The following is a 25,111-nucleotide window of genomic DNA, read 5'->3' as shown; positions in this document are numbered from 1 at the left end:
TTTTTATATTAAATTTTGAGTTACGATTTTTTTAATTATTTTTTTAAGTTTTTTTTGTGACTACAAATCCTTCTCATTTTTGTCTCATTTATAGAATAACCAGACCCCACTATCGGTACCAAATCAATGACAATTTTTTTGAAAAATCGGAATCAGGAGTCTCGAGATCGGTACCGGTTTGATATTCTTTTTAATAACTTTTAAATTTTTGAAAAAAACAAATCGGCATCATCAATATTTATATGGCTTTGTTAATATCACACTCAAACGCCCCTCTCTCTCTCTCTCTCATCTTCTTTTTCGGGTTGTAACATTGTGGAAGCTACCCGATTGGTTTTTTGAGGGTGGTGGCGGTGTTGCCGGACTACCCGCTCCCACCCCCACCACCCTAATTCTTTCTATCATACTCATTAAAGAGATATGTTGACTCAATTTTTATTTATTCATGCTTATGAAAATGTTTAATAAATTCCTAAGTACTATCCGATTTGGGTGTTATCAATTTGATTGTGTCTAATTGTGGGTGTTACTTTGTAATATATAAGAAAGAGGGGGTTGTACCATAGAAGATTTCACTTATTGAAAAAAAAAAGAGTATGATAGAAACAAAAACATAGGTTTCACTTGAATTACATAAGCAAACTAAGAGTGATGCCAAATAATCAAACTCATGCAAAAACCTATGGAAAATACTACACCATATAAAACTTCAAAGTAACCGATCAGTTTTCCAAGAGCAGAGTATCAAACCCAATAATTGTTTGCAATAAAAAACGCCAACTTTTCATCCGATTAGATGAGATCGATTTCAACTACAGTGGACGCTCGATGGAGCTTCAACAGCTTCATAGAAAACACCAACTTTTCATCCGATGTAACGCCCTTGAACGATTTGGGACAAATAACAATCTTCCTAAGGAAAGGAGAAGACGCAAACAAATACTTTAACAACCATACTTCATTCTCTGAACCTTTCAAATATTCAAACTTCACACTTTGAAGCTGCAACAGCCCCACTGTGTTGTAGTCTACCTGTGGAGGCGAGGCAGCGTCCTGCAAGAGTAGCTAACTAGCATTAAAATGCTAAACTATTATATATATGAGATTACAAAACAAGCAATATGAGATGTACCCATTCACATGCGGTGATTTCAAGAGTCTGCAGATTCGGGCAGCTCCTAATCAATTCGAAAGCACATGATAACTTTATACCATTGTCTAAACATATTCTTGATAATTTAAGAGCCTTGAGGCAGGGAAAGGCGACGTAGAGCCTCTCGTTAGCAACACCTTCCATCGACTGCAAGAAAAATGGTTAGAAAAATCATAAAGCCATTTTAGATAATACCAAATACTATTTACTGTAAAGTAAGTAAACTTCAAAGACTCGACTTAGCATTACCTCGCACTGCTGAAAATCCAAATAAAGCTCTTCAAGTTTGGGGAGACAACCCAAAAGCTCAAAGATCGTACTTGAACTTGTGTAGATCGTATTGCCAAGATCACAAAAATTCAAAGATAATGTTTATTATAAGCATATGTTACATAACGATACAAGAAATGGCTAATAAAAATGAATTCAGATTACAAAATTAGGGGTTAGATATGAGTCTAAAAGCGTGGCTAGATTCACAAACAAACCTAATGATTCCGTGTCAAGTAAAGAAGCTGATAGATAACCTTCAATTAATATTAATATTAATATTATTATGAAAGCATACAAATTCTAACCTGAAACAGACCGTTTCCGTCCGTCCGGCGAACCCTTATTTCCCCCCTTTTTATGTCTTTGTTTTCATCGTTTTATTAAATACATTTTCTATTTCACTTTTTTTTTCTTTTTCTTACATAATGGCAAAAATTATCCCTTTTTCATAGTTGTCATTTATCTTTATAAATGCTATAAGATATCTTTTATGTAAAAAAAAACCCTATTACATTATGTGTTTTGATTTAGTCAGTTACTTTTTTTTAATAGATCAGGTCATGTGTAAGGCATATAAAGGTGTTTGGTAATTTTATATATTTATTTAATAGTTAAAACTAAAATAATACTTTTAATAAAAAATAATAAAAACTCTTTCTCTCTCTACTCTCTCTCTCTCTCTCTATAAGGTGTAAAACACATGCACAGATTTAACTAAAAATTTTAACCTTTACTAATGAAAATAACAAACTGTGGAAGGATCATTGAACTTTAAGTTTTTTTTTTCTGATAATATTAGAGGTAAAGAACAAACACTAAAATTTAGGAATAGCAATGGGTCGGGTTTAGGCATTCCCAAACCCATACCCGGTTATAAAAGTTCATCCCAAACCCGTCGGGTTTTAATCGGGTAATTACCCGTTGGGTTTCGGGTTTTCCCATCGGGTTTCGGGTTTCCTATCGGGTTTTGACAAAATACTCGTCGAGTATACCCGGCTCAAAACCCGTCGGGTTTGGGTTTTGACAAAATATAACTAATCGATTATAAAGATGGTTAACATAAAGGTAAAATATCTTAAATAATTGACATAAACAAGTTTCGACAAATAATATATTTGGAATATAGTATATGTATAATATAATAAGCTATATCGGGTACATCGGGTATATAATCGGGTAAATGGGTCTATGTTATCGGGTAATCGGGTCGGGTAATCGGGTATATTAGAAATCCCAAACCCTAACGGGTCGGGTATTACCCGTCCCATTTATGTCGGGTTTCAGATTTTCCCATCGGGGTCGGGTTTCATTGCCATCCCTACTGAAATTCCATGCAAATAAAAAGAACAATTTTTGTCATTTTGTCTTTTTTTTTTAATGATAAATTTCTTTTAGTTTTTGTGGTGGATGCCCAAGTCCTTCCAAACCTTCCCAATTAAGTGTTTGAAGGTTTTACCTTTGTTAAACCTTTTTTTTTGGCAATCTATATTTATAATTGTTTTAAAAGTTAATATTATTATAAAAAACGACAAGCAACTAACAAGTTGTAAGAATGGCTTACAAGGGAAAGAAAGTATTGCCAAGATTACATAATGTCTCACACTCCAAACATGATTTTTTGCTCATATGTTTCACCTAAAACATCATGTGTAATGAACATTAAGTCATTAACCCATTCTTAACCCGACACCAAACACCATTTTGGAGAGGAGAGGAGCACCATTGGGCACAGCGCCAACACAATGGTTGGCGTGAAGGCAAAGATAGGTGGGGGCACATGTTTTTTCAACCAATCACATTCACTCATTTATCTTTTATATAAAAAAATAAATAATAATTGTAACAATAGTTAAGCCATTACTCGTTCTTGTGGAAAAGTTAGTGAATGTCCCTCTACCTACGTGATAATGATGTGGCGGTAGCTATAGTGAAAGTCTCTCCGGCATACATGGTCTAAGTATGAGGTTGATTTGATATCAATCATCACTTTGAACATAAAAAATAGATGATTACAAAAAATAATGTCATTCCTTGATTTCTAAATCATCCCAGAAGTAACTTATATTGCTTGACATTCCTCTTTGTTCTTTTTTTTATTTGTTTGGGGTACTCTTTTATATCTTTCATCGAATCAAAATGACCTAATTTGTGATAAACTAGTGTTTTACCCGACGCGTTGCGCCGGGCAGGTCGGTAAAACTCGACGGTGGTAAAACCCAAGTGTTGATAGGGTAAATCGACGCGAATTCGGTCGGTTTCGGTTACGAGCGTTATTGTACCGAAACTAAGACAAAAAATAAAACAAAGAAATTATAAAAATTGGGTGGACCAATGGCGCAGCGTCGGTCGGTAAAACTCGACCAAAGATAAGTACCCCGAACGTTATCGATCCCGAGCGTTAAGGAGGTGAGTGTACGTGAATTCGGTCAGTTTTCGTCATGTTAGTTACGATACCGGAACTAAAAAGAAAAAAGAAAATCAGCATTCGGTCGGTTTATGTTACGGTACTGGAACTAAAACAAAATGCGACGAGTCTACGCAAATTCAATCGGTTTCCGTCACGTCCCATCACAGTACCGTAACTAAAACGAAATAATAAAAAAAGAATAAAAACAAAATTAACATTCGGTCTGTTTTTGTTACGTTTGTTATAGACTGAAACTAAAACAAAACAAAAAACAAAAAAAAATACACTAATGCGGTGTTACAAAGTGGCCCAATATCGGCTTTGCGACACCAAAATTCTAAATTGTTATATATAATAATTAACCCAATTATGGAAAATAAATCAAGCATACCCACAGAACGAATTATTCACGTTTCATTTGATGGTTAGAGGCGAATTGAAAGCTAAGCGGTGGTAATTCTAAAGATTCCCTCAGGGGAAAATAGAGATGTCTCCTACGTTACCCATAATATATGGAAGTATCAACGTAATTTCATAGAGTCATTCGGTCTGAATGTTACATGAAGCACATAAGCTAGATGATGGAACGGAAGACCTAGGATGTAGAAGATCATAAAATGAGTGATTTGACAGATTTTGATTCATATATATCCACCCATGTGATACTTCATTACACCATATATATAAGATCTATCTGTATAGATCACCATCTACATCCAGAAAGCTGTATGCTTTGGAAGAAGCTTGTACAGTTTGGGAAGGGGTTTTAATTGATAAAAAAGAAGAATCTATTTCAACCGATATGCCCTTAGGCACGGCCATACATAACATAGAAATCACACTTGGAAATGGTGGACAATTAGCTAGAGCAGCGGGTGCTTTAGCAAAACTGATAGCAAAAGAAGGGAAATTGGCCGCATTAAAATTACCTTGTGGGGAGGTCCGTTTGATATCCAAAAACTGCTCAGTGGCGAGCTATAAAAATTTTCTTATGGGTTCGCTGTCATTTATGGAATTGATTTATTACTATACGGCGTCAAAGTTTTTGGGTCGGATCGGGTCAGGTCACATAACATACATTTGCTAGCGGAACCATATATAACCTTTTAACTCTAGAATTATTATACAGTACCTAAAACTCTAGAAACACAAAAACAATTATTAGCTAATAACCATAACCTGAGCATTTTATCAATAACTTGGTTTGTTTATTTTTAGCAAAGTAATTTTCCAACAATACGTATGTAAATAATAAAAAATACTCTTCGATTATGTATCTTGTTAAAATGATAAAAAAAAAGAAAAACGTTAAATAAGTTTAACAATTCTAATTATGAAAAGCAAAAGGTGGTTCTCAATTATTTGTGCGAAAAAATAGAAAAAACTGTAGCGAAAATCACATAACCTAATAAATTTTCTAATTAAATACAGTAACAGTTAAATAAAAATAAAATAAAAACTACGATACCAAAAATAAAATTTAAAAAGTTACCCTATTATTAGAGAGGATGGGGACCCATATGGGTAGGGTGCATGACTTTCAAACCACATGGTAATACAACCCCACATCATGTGGGTAAAATGCATGGCTTCATTTCATGACAAAATTTTGCCACACAAAATTGATTCATTGTTGACAATCGAAGAATTAAAATGAATTAATAAAGTTCTAGGGTACTTATGGGTAGGTGCCGCCAGTAATTTTGTGTTTTGTGTGTAATTAAGGGTAGAAATAAGGTGGCATTACATGATTGACCGATGCATTGGTAATACCCATGAGTGCTCCTTCCCCCCTTATCTCTCAAAGTAAATAAAACAAAATTAAAACATTTTCTATATTGTATTAGTGCTTTAATGATGCATAGTGAATATAGGTATTGACTATTGAGTACCTTTAAAGCATACTTAACCTAAAATATTAAATTAATTAAATTACCTACTTTATTTCTTCTTCAGCAAATAGACGTAGCTAGCAATTCCTCCAATGATGTTTCTTCCGTTCACTGGAAATATTTATGATATGCTTTCTTCGCCTTCGTTTCTTAATTAATGGGCTTGGTCTTAAAAAATGAATGAGTTCGTTCGTTAATACACTACTATACGCTCTAAATAAAACCGAAGATAGAATGGGTTCGAGCGAACCCGATGCCGTATGAGTAGCTCCGCCACTAGTTTTTGGGGCGGCAGCAGTGTTGCCAGACTGCCCGCTCCCACCCCCACCACCCTAATTCTTTTTATCAGACTCATTAAAGAGATATTTTCACTCAATTTTTATTTATTCCTGCTTATGAAGATGTTTAATGAATTCCTAAGTACTATTAATCTGGGTCACTTTTTAATATAAGAAAGAGGGGTTGTACAAGAGAAGGTTTCACTTACTTAAAAAAAAAGAGTAATCATGTTAACTGTTAAGTATATGCAGCAATATGGGCATGTCAAAATGGGTTGGTTTATTGGGTCGAACATTATAGGTTTCACTTGGATTACATAAGCAAACAAAGAGTGATACTGATGCCAAATAATCAAACTCATGCAAAAACCTATGGAAAATACTACAACATATAAAACTTCTGTTGGAAATTTTGGACAATAATTAATATTTATTAGTACTTGTTACTAATAAATAAATAAATTCGTAACGTGTCCAAAGAGTAAAGATGAATGCGATATCAATACTCTAAAATGTGTAGTTGAGAACTTGAACACTGGTAAAAAGAGAAATGAGTTTGTCCCACATTGGTAGAACACTTGTGAGCCGACTTAGTAGTTTTGTGTAGTAGGGTTGGGTAGTGTGACACTTGTCATTGTCCAGTGATGAGTCAGCAGCCTACGTGGGCCTTCTAGAGAGTTGGGTGCCACCAGTTGCCATGTGTCGATAATTGAGGTGAGTCAGCACGCCATGTGTCAGCGCCTGAGCTCACTTCAGTTCTGTGAGTGACACGTGTCCGATGACACATCACACTTCTTGCTATAAATAGAAGGTGTGGGAGCATTTTAGACCGACACACCGACAAACCACATCAGTCACGACCCGAATGTACACGCAGCCCCGCTCGTTTACCACACACATAGAACCAAACAGCTTCCTGCCAGTGATACGTTCTCTCAATTCCAACTCTCATTCGATCCCGAACTCGCGTTACATATATGGTTCGGGTGCTAGGGTAATCCCGGCAGTACATACTGCTTCGGCTGTTGTACCCTCGGAAACAGACGGGCTCGTGGAGGTAGCCCAAAATCTGTTTTAAGGGACCTCTGTTTAACAGAAACCCTCAGCCACAACCGGGAACCACGGTTTGTTCAGTTTTGTAGCTAGAAATGTGTAGATGTTTTCGGGTGATCAAGACGGGTTCACCAAGCGAAGGGGTGTACAAGAAGACATGACTCGGAGGTGATGCTCGGAAAACACGAGCTAGACGATGTGTGCTTGGTTCCGGTGCGGCTTCAACACGATGATCAACGTGACTCCGGTCCAGTTTCAACTCGTCAAAGAATTCGGCGTTCGAGCACAAGTTAAGGACTTCGGTATGAATCAAGACATGTATATACGTTATATCTGTTGTTATTCTCGTTTAAATTTGTATACGGTATATGTAATACAATTTCCCAAACTGTATAAAGAGATTATTTATTTGTTTTTATTAATATTGTTTAATAAAATCGTGACCGATGTCCTACAACTTCAAAGTAACCTTAGATGAGATCGATTTCAACTACAGTGGACGCTCGATGGAGCTTCAGCAGCTTCATAGTAAACGCAAACTTTTCATCCGACGTAATGCCCCTATACGATTTGGGACGAATAACAATCTTCTTAAGGAAAGGAGAAGACGCAAGCAAGTACTTTAACAACCGTACTTCACACTTCGAAGCTGCAACAACCCCGCCGTATTGTAGTCTACCTGTGGAGGCGAGGCATCGTCCTGCAAGAATAGCTAACTAGCATTAAAATGCAAAACTATATATAGGAGATTACAAGACAGACAATATGAGACGTACCCAATCAGATGCTGTGATTACAAGAGTCTGCAGATTCGGGCAGCTCCTAATCAATTCGAAAGCACATGATAACTTTATACCATCGTCTAAACATATTCTTGATAATTTAAGAGTCTTGAGGCAGGGAAAGGCGACATAGAGCCTCTCGTTAGCAACACCTTCCATTGACTACAAGAAAAACGGTTAGAAAAATCATAAAGCCATTTTAGATGGTACCAAATCCGTACTATTACTTATTAGTTATTAGCATATGAAAAAATGAGACTATGTTTCTGTGAAGTAAACTTCAAAGACTCAAGTTAGCATTACCTCGCAATCCCGGAAATCCAAAGAAAGCTCTTCAAGTTTTGGAAGATAGCCTAAAAGCTCGAAGATTGTACTCGAACTTACGTAGCTCATATTGCCAAGATCACAAACATTCAAAGATAATGTTTTGAGATTATCAAGTTTGGCAATCTCAACTGCTTTAGTTGTGCGTACGTCAAATAGATCCTCCAGAGTCAAAATCTCAAGTAAGGGACAACGAGTAAAACTCGCCAAGTTCAAAGTTTTCTGCAAACTCCACATGCAACTCAAGGCTCAATAGGTTTGGAAACCCATGAAAACTAGGTGGAGGATTGAAATAACAATTATAAAGTTCGAGATGTTTTAACTCTAAACAAGAAAAAAGATGGGAAGACAACTTGAGCGGTTTATCATGATAATACTGAAGCGTAAATTCCTTTTCTCGACAAGAACAAAATCCAATGACTGAGATTTTCATCTTCAACTACCTCTGTGTTCCCTATAGAGAGGACAAATTTTGTAACGGCCCCCGTAAGCTGAAGAAGAATCCCACTTATAATTCTCAAATCACTACTTTTGCCTTTGGCTTTGGCCTTTTGTCTTAAATAGTCAAAGAAGTTGTAATCAAATACGAGTTGGCTAATAAGCATAGTCCACTTAAGCCTCCAGTTTGTTGACAAGACGCCAGTCCTGACTGCGTCTTGTAATGGCAACCGATCCAAAATATTAGCTATCACAATATCCGGCATGTTGCTGATAAAATCTTGTGGTGCAAACTCGGATGTTTTATGTCTCAGCTCCATAATTATTCTAAGAAAATGAAATATATTAATTTATAAACATATGTTACATAAATTATGATTTAACAGTTGAACCCTAGCTGATTCACAAACAAACCTAACGATTCTGTATTAAGTAAAGAAGCTAGTAACCTTCAACTAATATTAATATTATTATGAGAACAAACATATTATATATTATATTCTAACCTGAAACTGACTCCGGCGTAGAGAACAGGTGAACACTTATTTATTTTCCCCCTTTTTATGAATTTTTTTTCATAGGTCTTAATCAGGTGATTACCCTTAGGGATTCGGGTTTCTAATTGAGTTTTGTCAAAACACCCATTGGGTATACCCGGCCCAAAACCAGTCTGGTTTCTATTGGGTTTTGACAAAATAACTAATTAATTACAAATAATGATTGGCATAAAAATAAAATGCCTTAGATAATTGTCATAAACTAGTTTCAACAAATAATATATATAAATACTTAGAATATACTATAAATAAATATAAATAGTTATGTTGTCGGGTACATCGGGTAAATGGGTCAATGTTATCGTGTAATCGGGCATATACACCCCAACCTCGTCTCAAACCCATGAAAAAATTCAAAAATAATCTCAAACCCATCTCAAACTCTAATGGGTCTGGCATTACCCATCCCAATTATGTTGAGTTAATTCATACCATTCACAACCAAACCTAACCCAACTTTTTATTAAAAAACCAATGTCTCTCTCCTCCAATTATACAACCCAACCAAACTTAATTTTCCACCCTTATTCACAATCCAACTCAGCCCAACTCATACATTTCTTTTATTAAATTAATAAATATGATTTATAATTGAATTTTGTTTTATAAAAGTTACTATAATATTACAACTAAATTATTTTATTTTAATATTATTATAACTAATTAAATAGAGTGAAAAAAATATAATTTCGGTATCTTTTTATATTTTTATATAAAATAATGTTAAATTTCTTTGAAGATAAGTTTTGTACGATAAAAAAGTATAACGAATCAATTAGTTCATTCGAAAAACTAGCAAACCAATTATTAAAATTTAACATGTGAGAACTAATGAAAATTTAGTTAAAAAGAAAGTGAAAAATGGGTTGGTAATTCAATGTCTCACAAGTCACGACCGAACCAAGTCGGAGCATTATATGTAACTTTGAATGTTTTTTAATCCTATAGTACCTTACCGAACGACTTAAAAGATGTATTGGAGTAGTTTTAAAGAAGCCGAAACAAAAGGTAATTTACAAGTAGTAAGAATTCTAAACGTATAAGGAAAGAAAATAGAAACTATAAACCTAAAAACAACTAGTCTGTAACGTGAACTTCACAAAATTAAAATTACACAATTTCTAACACTTCAAACATGATCTTTTGATCATATGTTTTACTCATAAGACTATGTGTAGTGGACATTAACCAACTGTCACATCATCTTAACTTGGTATCAAACATCATTTTGGAGAGGAGAGGGGACTATTGGGCACCGCACAAGCACAATGGTGGCCGTAAATGCAAATTTAGGTAGGGTCACATGTTTTTCTAATCAATCACATTCAACCATTTATTTTTATATAAAATAAATAATAACTGTAACGTTAGTTAAACCATCAAGCATTTTTTTATGAAAAAGTTAGTGAATGTCCGCCACGACTCCACGTACGTTGCAATGGCATGGCAAACTTTTTTTTAGTGAAAGTTCCTCTAATAAACATGGTCTAAGTATGAGGTCGATTTGATATCAATCAGCACTTTGAGCATCGAAAATAGATGATTATAAAAAATAATGTTATTCCTTGACTTCTAAATCATCCAACACGAAAAGCAAGATAGCTTGTATTGGTTGGCATTCCTCTTTATTCCTTTTTTGTTAGCTTGGATATTCTAGTATATCTTTCACTAAATCAAAATGATTTAACAGAATAATTGACCATACTTACTTGGCAACCTGGTAACCCACTCGTTAATATTAAGTTTGGAAAACAAAAGATCTTATGAAGTGTATTAGGAGAAATCAAATGATTTTTTCCCCCAATTTTAGCCTATTTTTTCTCTCAATCAAACTATTTTTGTTAATACCCCATTCAAATTCTAAACTCGTTAATTGCATTATTATTAAAGTTTATTATTAAGTTTGTTTACTTTAAGTATTGGAAATTTGTAACCCCACTTTTTTTATATTATCAAGCGATTATATAGCTTTATATCTACATATCTACATCTACATACACTAATAAACAAAAATAATGAGGATGGTGTGTCATAACCACATTCAATCGTATTCTCTCCTATTTTCTAATATTTACTCACCTTAATCCATGGGTTATGAGTTTAATGTGATATAACCAATTTGTTGTAACCCATATGAAAAAAATATGTATTGAATGTAATTTAAATCACACTAACTTCTACAAACCCATTACATCTAATTTTACTATTTGATCTAAAAAGTTTAACCATGATTGAAAAAAAATATATACTATTGAATATCTACCTATACTAATAAACAAAAATAATGAGGATGATGTGTAATAACCGCATTCAATCATATTCTCTCATATTTTCTAGTCTTTATTCTCTTTAATCCATGCTATCCATGGGTTATGAGTTTAATGTGGTATAACCAATTTGCTGTAACCCATATGAAAAAAATATATGAATTTAATGTAATTTAAATCACACTAACTTCTACTAACCCATTACATCTAATTTTACTATTCGATCCGAAAAGTTTAACCATGATTTAAAAAAAACATATAAACTATTTAATATCTACCTATCCTAATAAATAAAAAATAATGAGGATGATGCATCATAACCACATTCAATCATATCCTCTCCTATTTTAGAATCTTTACTATCCTTAAACCATGTTATCTATGGGTTATGAGTTTAATGTGGTATAACCAATTTGTTGTAACCCATATGAAAAAAAATATGTATTTAATGTAATTTAAATCACCTTAACTTCTACTAATCCATTACATCTAATTTTACTATTAGATCTAAAAACTTTAATCATGATTTTAAAAAACATATAAACAATTGAATATCTATCTACCTATCCTAATAAACAAAAACAACGAGGATGATGTGTCATAACCACATTCAATCATATTCTCTCCTATTTTCTAATCTTTATTCTCCTTAATCCATGCTATCAATGGGTTATTAGTTTAATGTGGTATAACCAATTTGCTGTAACCCATATGAAAATAATATGAATTTAATGTAATTTAAATCACACTAACTTCTACTAACCCATTACATCAATTTTACTATTAGATCTAAAAAGTTAACCATGATTTAAAAAAAACATATAAACTATTTAATATCTACCTATCTACCTATACTAATAAATAAAAATAATGAAGATGATGCGTCATAACCACATTCAATCATATTCTCTTCTATTTTCTAATCTTTAGTTTCTTTAATCCATGCTATTTATGAGTTATGAGTTTAATATGGTATAATCAATTTGTTGTAACCCATATGAAAAAAAAAATGTATTTAATGTTATTTAAATCACACTAATTTCTACTAACCCATTACATCTAATGTTACTATTAAATCTAAAAAGTTTAACCGTGATTTAAAAAAAACATATAAACAATTGAATATCTACCGATACTAATAAACAAAAATAATGAGGATGATATATTATAACCACATCCAATCATATTCTCTCATATTTTCTAATATTTACTCTCCTTAATCTATGCTATCCATGAGTTTAATGTGATATAACCAATTTGTTGTAACTAATTTTACTATTAGATCTAAAAAGTTTAACTATAATTTAAAAAAAAACATATAAACTATTGAATATATCTATAATAAGTTTAAAATCAAATATTGAAGTATTAAATTAATTAAATAATGATTTATCAACCGTTATCATATGATAATTAGTGACCTATGTTTTAATAGATATTTAAATATGTGTGTACTTCAAATTTCGTTGAATAAACACAATATTAATAAAATATTTATAATCTTACAATATGTAAAACATTATTTGAGGTTACAAGATTATTCAGTTGGAAGAGAGTCTGCTTATAGTTTATATTCCATAGTTTACAAACAACTCTTTGTGGGATTACATGATTATTCATAAACTTAACAATTTTGTTACACGTATCAATGTTGTTAAGGAATGATCTGTGGACATCCATTATCATTGACTTTATGACATTACTATTAAACCAATTTTGTTACACTTATCAGTGTAGTCAATGGGTGATAGGATAATTTGGATAATTATGAAATCTTGAGTAAAACATCAAGTGGGACCAACTTAAAAAATGAATTTGGTTCGGGCTGAAACTGGCAACTTTTTGGTTTTGGTCAAAACGGTTCGAGTCAAAATTTGTTTAGGCAGAGTGGCGAGCAGTCTCTAATCGAAGTTATCAATACCATGTCAAATGTTTTATACAAAGAAGTATTTTTAATATAATTATGTTCTTTGTTTTATCTTTAAATTTTTTAAACAAATTATTTGTTTTTAATAATGCATTGTATTAATTTACATATTGACGAATCTCGTGTAATACATGAGTTTAAAAGCTAGTTACTTTTATAAACTACAATTAACAGCCCACTAGACTCCAGCACTATCAAACTATCAAATATGCCTTTTACATCCAACCAAGTATTGACAATTTGCAGGACATTTTCAGCAGGTACCATCACCAAATGCCACCTCCATTTCATAATTTGTACTAGACTAGCAAACACAGCTTCATAATCTATCTATCCTATTCAAAGCATATTACACAACATGGCCATAAATTCATATAAATACAAGTATGCAAGAAAAAGAAAAAAAAAGTTCAAAATTAGTAAAACTCGTATACATGATATCAACAACCGGGGAGGCTCAAGGGAGCTTCAATAACATTCAAGCGAACAAAAACTTTTCATCAGACACTAAGGACGAGAGACGCGCATAACATGTAATTTAGGTTAAATAAATCCTTTTGGATTCTTAACTAGTGTTTAAACTTTAAACACTGTAAAAACAAAACATTGTTTTGTAAAAATTACAATGCACACTATTATAAAACAGTGCAAAACAAACACGCAATCACCAAAACGTACTAAAAACTATACGTTTGACTGACCAAACTACGAGCCAAAATGCATCCACATGAGGTTTTGGTTAATTGTCATACAATTATTCTTAAAATAACCATATTTATATAACCACGCACTAAACCATTTTTAATCGCCAGGTCTAAACAAGACGAGTCAAATTTAAGAGAACGCATCCCGTTTTCAAGATCAAATCATACAATGGGGCCATAATATAGGAGTTCAAAACAACCAAAATTACTTGAAACTGATTTCAGCTACCGGGGAAGCTCGATGAAGCTTCAACAACTTCTTAGCAAATATCAACTGCTCACCGGGCGGTAGACACCAATTGCGCTGAATATCAATCTTTTTCAGGGAAGGAGAACACGCAAGGAAATACTTTATCATATACACTTCATTCTCTGAACCTTTAAAATAATTGAACACCACACTTCGAAGCTCCGCCATGTTATACTCCGCCTCCAGAACTGGAATTGGAATCGTAATTGGAAACGGGTCGGGAACCTGCAAGAATAACTAGTATTTAAATTAGGGGTGCAAACGAGCCGAGCTACTCGAGATCGGCTCGTTAAAAATCTCGATCGAGCCCAATCCCGAGCTTCACTTATCGAGCTCGAGCCGGCTCGTGAGCCTAAACGAGCCTGTCATTTATATAATTTTTTTAATAAATATAATAATTATTAATTAATATATATAATGTTATAAAGAAATAAATAAAAATAACTAAATAATATATATATATATATATTATTTTAGACATAAAGTTATAACAAAAAATATATAAAAATAATTATAATTATATAAAAAATAATTGATAAATAGTAAACAAGCCGAGCCCGAGCCGAGCTCGAGCTTCAAAATTTGCTCATGAGCCAAGCTCGATCTTTGAAAATAGAGCTCGAAACAAGCCGAGCTCGAGCTCTGTATACGTTATTAAACGAGCCAAGCTTGAGCCTAGTCGAGCTCGGGCTCGGCTCGTTTGCACCCCTAATTTAAATGCAAAACTACACATATATCATATACGTGATTATATGACAAGTAGTGTGATCAATACATACCTGCAGAATTGCTGTCATTTCAAGGGTCTGCAGATTTGGGAAGAGTCTGATCACTTCTAAAGCAAATGATAACACAATACCGTTGCCAAAATCTAGGCTTGTAAACTTAAGAGCCTTGAGGGAGGGAGAGGCAGTCAGTAACTTCTTTTTAACACCACCTTCTGTCAGCTATACAAAAGTGGAAAGAAAAGTTATAAAGTTTTGTACTTTTGTTCCAATATAATGAATATGCAGTAAATATTATTACTTATGAAAAAAGGAGACTAATGGTGTAAACAAGCCTGTCATTTATATAATTTTTTAAATGTATATTTAATAATTATTAATTAATATACATAATATTATGAAAAAATAAATAAATATAACTAAAAATATATATTATTTTATGCATTAAATTATAATAGAAAAAATATATAAAAATAATTATAATTATAGAAAAAAATAGTTGATAAATAGTAAACGAGTCGAGCCTGAGCCGAGCTCGAGCTTGAAAATTTACTCACGAGCCGAGCTCGAGCTTGAAAAATTAATCACGAGCCGAGCTCGAGCTCGAGCTTGAAAAATTACTCATGGAGCTCGAGCTTTGAAAATAGAGCTCAAAACAAGCCGAGGCCGAGCTCGAGCTCGAGCTCTGTGTAAGTTAAACGAGCCGAGCTCGAGCCTAGTCGAGCACCCAAGCTCAGGCTCGGCTCGGCTTGTTTGCACCCCTAGAGACTATATATGTATCTGTAAAGTAAACTTCAAAGACACAACCTGACTCACCCTGCAGTCTTGAAAATCCAAACCGAGCTCTTGAAGTTTTGGAAGATGAACCACAAGCTCAAAGACGTTGCAGGTCGTTGCAGTCTCAAGATGAGACACTGACAAAAATAATATTTTGAGATTTTTAAGTTTCGCAATCTCAACTAGTTTCACGCTGCCTGTATAGGAAAGATAACCAAGGTTCAAATCCTCAAGTAAGGGACACCGAGTAAGAAACTCCCCAAGGTCACAGTCTCCAAATTGTACGGCACGTAACTCTAAGCTCAATAGGTTTGGAAAGCCACGAAAATCAGGTGGAGGATTGAAACGACAGCCACAAACATTCAAGCGTTTCAACTCTAAACACGAGAAAAGATGGGTAGGCAACTTCAGTTGTGGCATAGTCCAACTTGTAAGAGTGAGGTCCTTAATTCCGTTTTTGGACAAGAACAAAATCAAGTGATGAATACTTTCAACGTCCAAGACGCTGAGGATGAGGACCGACTTTGTTACAGCGCCGCTGATATGAAGAAGAATTCTACTTACAATCATCCCAAAAGTATTTTCATCTTTTGTTTCTAACAAATATGAAAAGAAGATATCATCAAATAGGAGCTCGCTAAGCTTAGTCCATTTAAACCTCCAGTTTCTCGACAAGATAGCGGTCCTGACTGCATCTAGTAATGGCAGCCGATGCAGAATATTGGTTATCACATTATCTGGCATGTTGCTAATAAAATCTTCTGGTGCGAGCTCGGATGCCATTAGTCAGACAAATATTAAACATAAACTGCACCGAATCATAGAGAAAAGTGATCACACTAGGGTGTGCACGTAACCGAAAACACCAACTCGAAACCGCAGAAACCAAACCGAATTAGAAGCCGCCGGTTTGCATTTGATTTGTAGTAAAAACTGAAATATCGGTTTTGGCTCGCCTTTTGTGAAAAAACTAACCGAATCGAAAAAACCAATTTGGTGAATTACTTTTTCGTTGAATTGTTTATGTTTATATATCAACTTAGATATTTGTTTTACTTTTATCGTTGATCGGTTATGTTTTGTCGATTTGGATGAGATTAAAATCATTTTAAAGGTAATACTCTTTATATTAATTCTTAATATTCTAGGCTAAAATGTACAATATTCTACTAATTATTAATTCTTTAACAAAAATATTAGGCCCAATTTTAAAATATCATCCGTCAAGTAAATTACTAGCCCGATTTGCAAAACCAAATTGAACCCGAAAACCCAAAACCGTAGAAACTGAAACCGAACGAATATGAAAAAAACAAAAAACCGAAACTTTGGTTTTCGGTTCCGTTTTAGCTCCAAACCGCACCGAACCGAACCACACAAACCCCACGGTTGGATCGTAACAGCATCGAAAATCATAAGAAATGTTGAAATGAAAAGCAATTGGGGATAAATTGGAATCAGAACAAGCATTAATCCTTTGAAAATAGTGGGTATTAGCGATTTAATCTGATCTAGCAATCAATAATCAATGGTTTATATGAAACCCTGAATAACAAAATGGTAAAACCCTATGGATGGATGCGTATATCGTTAATTAATAATAATAAATTAATGATAAAGACAACGACGAGTTACCGGTTAAAGATGGATCATCAACGGTGAATTTGGCACACGGAGACGACGAGGACGACGGATTTCTTTTGCATAACAAATTACCAATTTTTTGACATAATGATAAACCTTTTTTTAACCTCGTATCGGGTTGCCAGCTGTCTATACTTGATTTTAACATTTTAGGTTTGACTCGTTTAGGAATACCGTTAAAAAGAAAACATACCACTAGGGCTGCAATTCTGTAAATGAACCGAACGAAGCGTTGTTTATGTTCGTTTGTTTAGCATTACACTTGTTCATGAAGGTAGCTGAACAGGGAAATCTTGTTCGTGTTCGTTCGTTAAGAATTGAACTTCACGAACGTAAAGTTGTAAACGAACATTACTGTTCAAGAAAAAAAATAGCAACATTCTTAATCCAAAACATTAGACATAATAAATCTTAATCAAATATAAAGTTAAACACTTGAGATAATAAAAATAAGAGTGAACTGCGTTTTTTGTCCATGTGGTTTGTCCAAATCTACGATTTTAGTCCAATAGTTTCAAATTTGCGATTTTCGTTCATGTGGTTTCATTTCACTTGCAATTAAACCCGAATTCACTAAACCCGTTAAGTCCGGCTGTTAAACTCATCAGCGTATCCTTCATGTGAGGGGCAGTTTTGTCATTTTTTCCTCAAAACACCCCGGCCCCTTACATAGGTGCTTACGAATTAGGAGTGTGGTTTATTTAAATAGACATAATATGTTATTTCTGAATATTGCATGGTCATATCGAACGGGTAGGATCAAATAGAACAACAAACATCGATAATATAACATAAAGTGATTAGTATAATTTGAAAGTCATACATTACTAAATATTGTAATGATAGCACAAATTACGTTTTAGCCATATCCATTGTTTTCACCTTTTTTGGAAATGATAAGAATTATATAGCTATATTAATTTTCATTAATCCCAACTAATCATATTTTGATTATGGTCTTAACTAACGAATTGACTGCTGATGATCTCATTTTTAATGTATTTGTTTCAAACGGTCCACGCCTAACAGAATCCTAGCGTCGTTACTTGCAAATCATCGTAAAAACGCTTTTGGCTGGAAAACCACATTTTTTTTGCCGAAAAACTCAACCTGAGCACCACCTTAAAACCGCCACCACCAACTTACTCACTCACCACCACTTTAATAGAAAAGGCTCCTAAAGGTTTGATCCAAGGTTACAAAAATGTTTGAGACGGAAATGTCGAGTACTCTGGCCAACAACGTTTTTCCGGCGACCTGCACTAACGGCATTATAATTCTATTAGCCGCGGATAATTGGAAACAAATATGATAGAATGTGGGACCAAAAAATGATATTTTGGATTAATAAAAATCAATACACCATTCTATATTTATCAGGAGCAGTAAATTTAACTTTTTCTGTAACACAAATTATACAAGTGTTTATTCAATTCGGTAGACATGCCTTTTATAAGCTACTATAGTATCGAAAAGTACCTCTCGTATATATTTGTTCAGTGTCTCAACCTTCACTATAGCAAGCTCGGCGATACCATCAAATTTGCAAAAGCAAGTTTATATATTGCGCGTTACAATGGTACATTGCAAGTCTATATCAAGCGTAATCTCTCTCACATTATCAAAATCACATGAATACAATTTAGCTAATCATAGTAACTTTGATGCATCAAAGTCAAAGAATGAGTCATAGACTCAAAACCGTCATATCTTTTAAGTAATCGTGTGCTAACCTCGTTACAACAATCATTAAAAACTATTGAATTTGCAAATATACAAAAGTGTTAAAACAATCAGAGTCATGTGATATTATTGATCGGTTATTGCGTATTTTCTTTTCTAGTTTAGATTCCTACTTAGGCTCATTTGAGGTTTCTCGAATTATATAAATTATAAATGTAAATAAACAATTTAAAAAAATAATAATAAAACGAGTCAAGCCCAAGCTTGAAAAGACAACTCACGAGCTAATCTCGAGCTCGAGCTCTCGCAAGTCAAAACAAGCTGAGTCTAGTCGAGATTGGCTCGCCTGCACCCCCATTCCTATCAATAGCTCGCTATTTTTGGGATTTAGTGGCGATATGGTGGTTGTTCTTTGCATATAATGTATACATTTATAGATGATACAAAACAAACAAGTATCAGACAAATGTACTGATATTAATCTAGATGCCACATGAAAACAACAGTTTTAAAGTTTCAAGTACCAGACGTCACTTTATTTCAATCTAGACAACGGATAGTCAAAATAGATTTCAGCAACAGTGGAGGCTCGAGGGAGCTTCAATAGCTTTGTGGTAAACATCAACCGTTCAGTGGGCGGTAAATGATCGCGGGGACAAATATAAAACCTTTTTAAGGAAGGAGAACACGCAAGTAAGTACTTTATCAAGTACACCTCATTCTCTGTACCTGCAAAACATGTAAAGAGCACACTCCGAAGCGTCGTTGTCTTGTATTCCACCTCTGGTATTGGAATTGGGTCAGCATCCTGCAACAATAACCAACTAGTGTACAAGTGTAAAACTATGTAAGTATGAGATTATAGTACGATCGGTACTTACGCTTTGAATTGCTAATATTCCGAGGGTGTGCAGATTCGGGGAGCTCTTAATCAATTCCAATGCACATGATAAGTTCATACCATCACCTAAATCTATTCTTGATAATCGAAGAGCATTGAGGGAGGGAAACGCGGTGGAGCACTTCTTTTTGGCACCACATTCAGTCAACTATACAAAAGTAGAATTATATATATATATATATATATATATATATATATATAGAATAATCTGCGGTTTTCGTCTCCGTGGTTTGTCCGAATCTGCGTTTTAGTCCAATAATTGCCCCTCGCGTGAGGGGCACGCTGATGGGTTTAACGATCAGACTTAACAGGGTTAGTGAGGTCGGTTGTAATTGCAAGTGAAATGAAACCACAGGGACGAAAACTGCAGTTCTAGCCCTTGATTAGAAATTCAATGGTGTAGATGGGTTCTTAAAGTTCTCATACAAATTAAGAGTTCTTAAATGATACTAACCTTATATATATAAAGACTATGTTTCTATAAAATAAACTTCAAAGACACAACTTAACACTGATTACCTTGTAGTCTGTGAAATCCAAACGAAGCTCTTGAAGTTTTGGAAGAGAACCCAGAAGATCAAAGATATTGTAGGAACTTATGATTGTCGTAGTGTAAAGATTACACAATTGCAAATATAACAGTTTGAGCTTTTTAAGTTCTGCAATCTCAACTAGTTTAACGTTGCCTGAAGATAACAGTTTCAAAATCTCGAGTAAGGGACACTGAATAATAAACTCCCCAAGTTCACGAGATTCTCCACTAAACTCAAAGCTCAATAGGTTTGGAAAGCCACGAAAAGTAGGTGGAGGATTGAAACAACAGTTAGCAAGTTTCAAATGTTTCAACTCTAAACAAGAGAAAAGATGGGTAGGCAACTTGAACGGTGTTATACCATCATGCACTAGAGAGAGGTCCTTAATTCCTTTTCTTGACAAGAATAAAATCCATAGACTAATATTTCCATCATCCAATTTGCCGCGGAGGACAAACTTTGTTATGGCACCATTAAGATGAAACAGAAGACTATTTATAATGATCCAATATTTATTTATATTGCCTTTTGTTTTTGATAAAAACTCACAGAAGTCGTCATTCAATACGAGTTGGCTAACCATATTCCACTTAAACCTCCACTTTCTCGCCAAGATACCAGTCCTCACCGCATCTTGTATTGGCAATCGATCCAGGATATTTGTTACCACGTTGTCTGGCATGTTGCTAATGAAATCTTGTGGTGCAAACTTGGATTCTTTACGTTTCCGGTGAACCAGTTCCATTTGTCTACCAAGAAGACATGCATATATTAATCAAAAGCACAATCGATTGAATAAAACCTATCATAATCAACCAAAACCGACGCTACATAAGTGTAGAAGAGATTTAAAATTCAATGTAATAATAATAATAATAACAATAATAATAATAAGACAGCTCCAAGACCACAGACATAATCTCTGATGCGTGAGTGCATCTTTACTTTATTTTTATTTTTATTTTTATATTAAATTGATTTTTTTGGTCCAATTAAGTAGTAATATTTATACATACCTGGTTATGTTTGGTCAATTATATTTATTTGCTTTCGTTTACGTTTAAACTATTATGTTTCTTCTTACGTTCGTAAAATGTTCGTTTAGGTTCTAAACGAACGAACATAAACATGCTCGTTTTCTTAACAAATGAACATGAACACAAGAATTTGTTCAGTTACGTATTAGTGTTCGTGTTCATGTTCGATTAAAGTTAAATGAACGAACACGAACATGTCCCGTTAATGTTTGTTCGGTCCGTTTACAAATAAATATATGTTGTAGATACACACTGAGCAATGAGCATAACTAAAAGTAGTTGAATATTGATATTTAGGGCCGTCTTGTGGGTAAGCTAAATAAAGTCATGGCTTTAGGCCTCTAGTTTTACAAGGCCTCCATTTTAAATAGGAGTTATGTATTATGAGATTTTGAAAGTAGAGTTCTTTTAAAATTAGTAACTTATTGATGGGCCACAAGCTAAGGAGAATTGTTGCATATCCATTATCAATGGATATCATCCATACCAGTGGCGAAGCTTGGACTAAGACACCGGGGAGGCCGGACTCAAAATATATACAAAAATTCACAGACGATGGGGGGGCGGACTCAAATTTTCGGCCGAAAACGCCTAAATTTACATTATGCATAAAAAAATTCGGGCGAAAATGGGTAAATTTACACTAATACGCGAAAAAGGGGGGGGGGGGGGGCTCCCCCGGCCCTAACTAAGCTTCGCCGGTGATCCATACTATATAATTCTTGTATACTCTAGCGATACACGCATAAAGAAAATAAATAAAAAGGACTCAACATTTTATTTAGTTTTAGTACGTTAAGCCGGCCATGTTGATATTTTAAGCTAAAAAATGGCACACATTAGAATCAGCAAGTGAATTTAAAATTGCAGTAACATTAAATATTACAAACCCTAGAAAGCTTTGCATAATTTCCCCAATTTTTATCAACACCAGATTTACAAACCTTTGAATGAATGAATGAAAGAAAGAAATAACGAAAGCAGATTCCGTCGTCTCCTATGAGTTTGAATTTGACTCCTCTTTATATTTCCGGCGTATAATTAGAGATGATGCCTTCAGTAACACACCCACCTGTTTTATCTTCTCCCATCTTTTGTTTGTTTTGGGGGATTAATCAAAACTTTGATATTGTGTTTGGGATTGTTTATTTTTACCTACTTATAATTTATTAACTTTTTGAAAAGTAACAAGGAGTCTGTGATTGCTTGTATTGTGAGAGTAAAAGTTTCATAAGCTACAATGTTGTAACTTATGAGGAGGTAATAAAAAGTTATAAGGAGGTAAAATAAGAAATCCCAAACACCCCCTAACTTAAAAATTCCCCCACATTAATCCCAACTTTCATCTATTGGGATCTGTTTGATATGGGGTAATAAAATGATGATTGAATGAATGAGGGAATGGAATAGATCATTACCATTTCATTGTCTTGTTTGGTTACCATCTAGAAAATTAAAAATGAAATGAATAATTAACCAATGTTGTTAGTTAGGAAAAAAAAGATGGAATAAAATAAAATGGAGATAAGCGGTGGTGGTGGTAGTGATGGTGGGCGGCGATGGCGAGAGTGGGAGGCGATTGGTGATGGTGGTTGGCGGTGGCAGGTGGTGTGGCGATAACGGCAGGGGCGGTGGTGGGTATTAGCGGTGGTGGTAGTGGAGGTGGTGGGTAGGTTGCGGTGATGGTGGTTGGCAGTGGTGGTTGTGGATGGTTAATGTGTCGGCGGTAGTCGGCGACAATGACAGTGGTCGGAGGCGACACCGGTGGTCGGCGGTGGCGGGGGGTGGGGCTGGTGGTGGGAGGCGGTGGTGGAGGTGGCGTTGGTGGTGGGTGACGGTGGTGATGGTGATCAATGGTAATAGTGGGAGGGTGGTGGAAAAAAGTAGGGTGAAAGAGATGATGGAACGAAAAAAAAACAAGAGGGGTGGATGGAATGAATATGGGATGTTTTAGAGAGAATGGCATAGACAAGGTAATGGGTGATTCCATTCCTTTAGCCAACCAAACACACTTTTCTTCATTTCTTCGTAAAGGTCCATTCCATTCCACATCCCATTCCTACATACCAAATGCTACCTTGGTCTCCACCGAGCATTTTCTTAACTAGAACTAATCTGGTTAGTTTTAGAGCAAAATATGTCATTTTTCCAAGTTTAGGGAGACAAATAAAAAATGTAATTTAACTTAAAAACTCACCACCACTGTCGTCGCCGCGGCCGCCGACACCGCCACCACCTCCGCATGTTTGAAAATTTATATAATTATTTTTGCTGACCAAAATACCAATATTTGAATTATTAAAATCCAATATCCCATTTTCAAACCGAGGTGGTGGTGGTGGTTGCGGTGACAGCGTTGGTGGCGGCATGGTGGTGATGTCGGCAGCGGTGATCACTGTGATGGCGGCGGCGATGTCGTTAGTGGTGGCGGGTGGCAGCGGCAGTAGTGGTCGTGGTGGCGGCGACGACCGTGGTGGTGAGTTTTAAGTTAAACTATATTTTTCATTTTCCTCCCTCAACTTGGAGAAATGACATATTTTGCTCTAAAACTAACCGGGTTAGTTCCCGTTAAGAAAAGGCTCGGTGGAGGCAAATAAAGTGAAAGCTGGGATTAATGTAGAGAATTTCTTAAGTTGGGATTAATATCGGCCAATAGACCAAGTTTGGATTATTAAAATCGAATATCCATTGTTTTTGTTTTTATTTTCGAACGGAGTGTGTGGTGTTAGGTTTCTACAGTTACCAACAAACTATGTTGTGTTAATCGGGTTTACGCTAGCTTCTTGGGCGTTCCCCCGGAAAAACATGCCGTCGGTTACCAATTGAAAGTCGTTGTGCTACTACAAGAGCAAATTCTCTGGCGTGACACACGGTGGGACGAAAACCCGGACGAGCTCGGGATTCAAACTGACAGCCTTGCAAGTCTAGCTCAAATTATTCATTGTCATAACCCACCAAAAATGATGCAAATGCAGATTGAACTGTGGTCGAGAAACCAAGCCTCCTACCACTATACCATAAATAAGTCTCTTTTCTAATATTAATAGTTTTATTCTATTTTTATTAAAATGCATTTGTTAGAGCGATCCGGGTGTGCGGTGCTTTATTTAAAAGAAGAAAGGAAAATAAATATTTTCTAAAGAGATGACAACTCGTAAATAAGGGTAACAAGTCGCATAAGTCAAGTTTCAGTTTCAGTTTAATTGAGTCAGATATTTGAATTCGAATATTTGAGTGTCGTAGTCGAATTTAAACTTTGAAAAATCGGTTTGACTAATTTATTTGGATTCGAGTTTATTCAGATAAGGTAAATAAAATAAAAAAAATGCAAATAAATAAATCAAACTAAATCACTGTTTTTACCAAACTTAATATAAATCTAGCGAGTTAATTGAAAATATGATTCAAGTGGTGGAACTCCAAAAGCAGGTTGCAATCCCGTGGTGACATTTTTGTAGTTACAGGCCCTATGGTAGCATCTTTTTTCTTTCAGTTTTAAACCCCGT

At 34.7% G+C, this 25,111-nt stretch overlaps 2 protein-coding genes and 1 pseudogene across 2 annotated transcripts; all 3 read right to left on the bottom strand.

The window, feature by feature from the left end:
- Positions 1-723: 723 nt before the first annotated feature.
- Positions 724-8,920, bottom strand: LOC143578561 (F-box/FBD/LRR-repeat protein At1g13570-like; annotated as a pseudogene).
- Positions 8,921-14,158: 5,238 nt separating this feature from the next.
- Positions 14,159-17,505, bottom strand: LOC143578560 (F-box/FBD/LRR-repeat protein At1g13570-like). The gene is made up of 4 exons (XM_077062103.1): positions 17,443-17,505; positions 15,847-16,615; positions 15,085-15,252; positions 14,159-14,530 (listed from the first exon to the last, which is right to left on the bottom strand). Exons 2-4 carry the CDS (start codon positions 16,588-16,590, stop codon positions 14,261-14,263), a joined length of 1,182 nt encoding a protein of 393 aa, XP_076918218.1. The 5' UTR covers positions 16,591-16,615; positions 17,443-17,505; the 3' UTR covers positions 14,159-14,260.
- A 2,097-nt stretch (positions 17,506-19,602) lies between these two features.
- On the bottom strand, positions 19,603-21,349 carry LOC143578565 (F-box/FBD/LRR-repeat protein At1g13570-like). The gene is made up of 3 exons (XM_077062105.1): positions 20,555-21,349; positions 20,016-20,183; positions 19,603-19,942 (listed from the first exon to the last, which is right to left on the bottom strand). The coding sequence occupies exons 1-3, from the start codon at positions 21,311-21,313 to the stop codon at positions 19,670-19,672; spliced, it is 1,200 nt and encodes a 399-aa protein (XP_076918220.1). The 5' UTR covers positions 21,314-21,349; the 3' UTR covers positions 19,603-19,669.
- Positions 21,350-25,111: the final 3,762 nt, after the last annotated feature.

Source organism: Bidens hawaiensis, unplaced genomic scaffold (genome assembly GCF_021521415.1).
Source record: "Bidens hawaiensis isolate Kalapana, Puna unplaced genomic scaffold, B.hawaiensis_p1.1 tig00029296_1, whole genome shotgun sequence".
In the NCBI taxonomy this organism is placed as follows: Eukaryota; Viridiplantae; Streptophyta; class Magnoliopsida; order Asterales; family Asteraceae; genus Bidens; species Bidens hawaiensis.
This window is presented reverse-complemented; position numbering and strand designations above follow the sequence as displayed.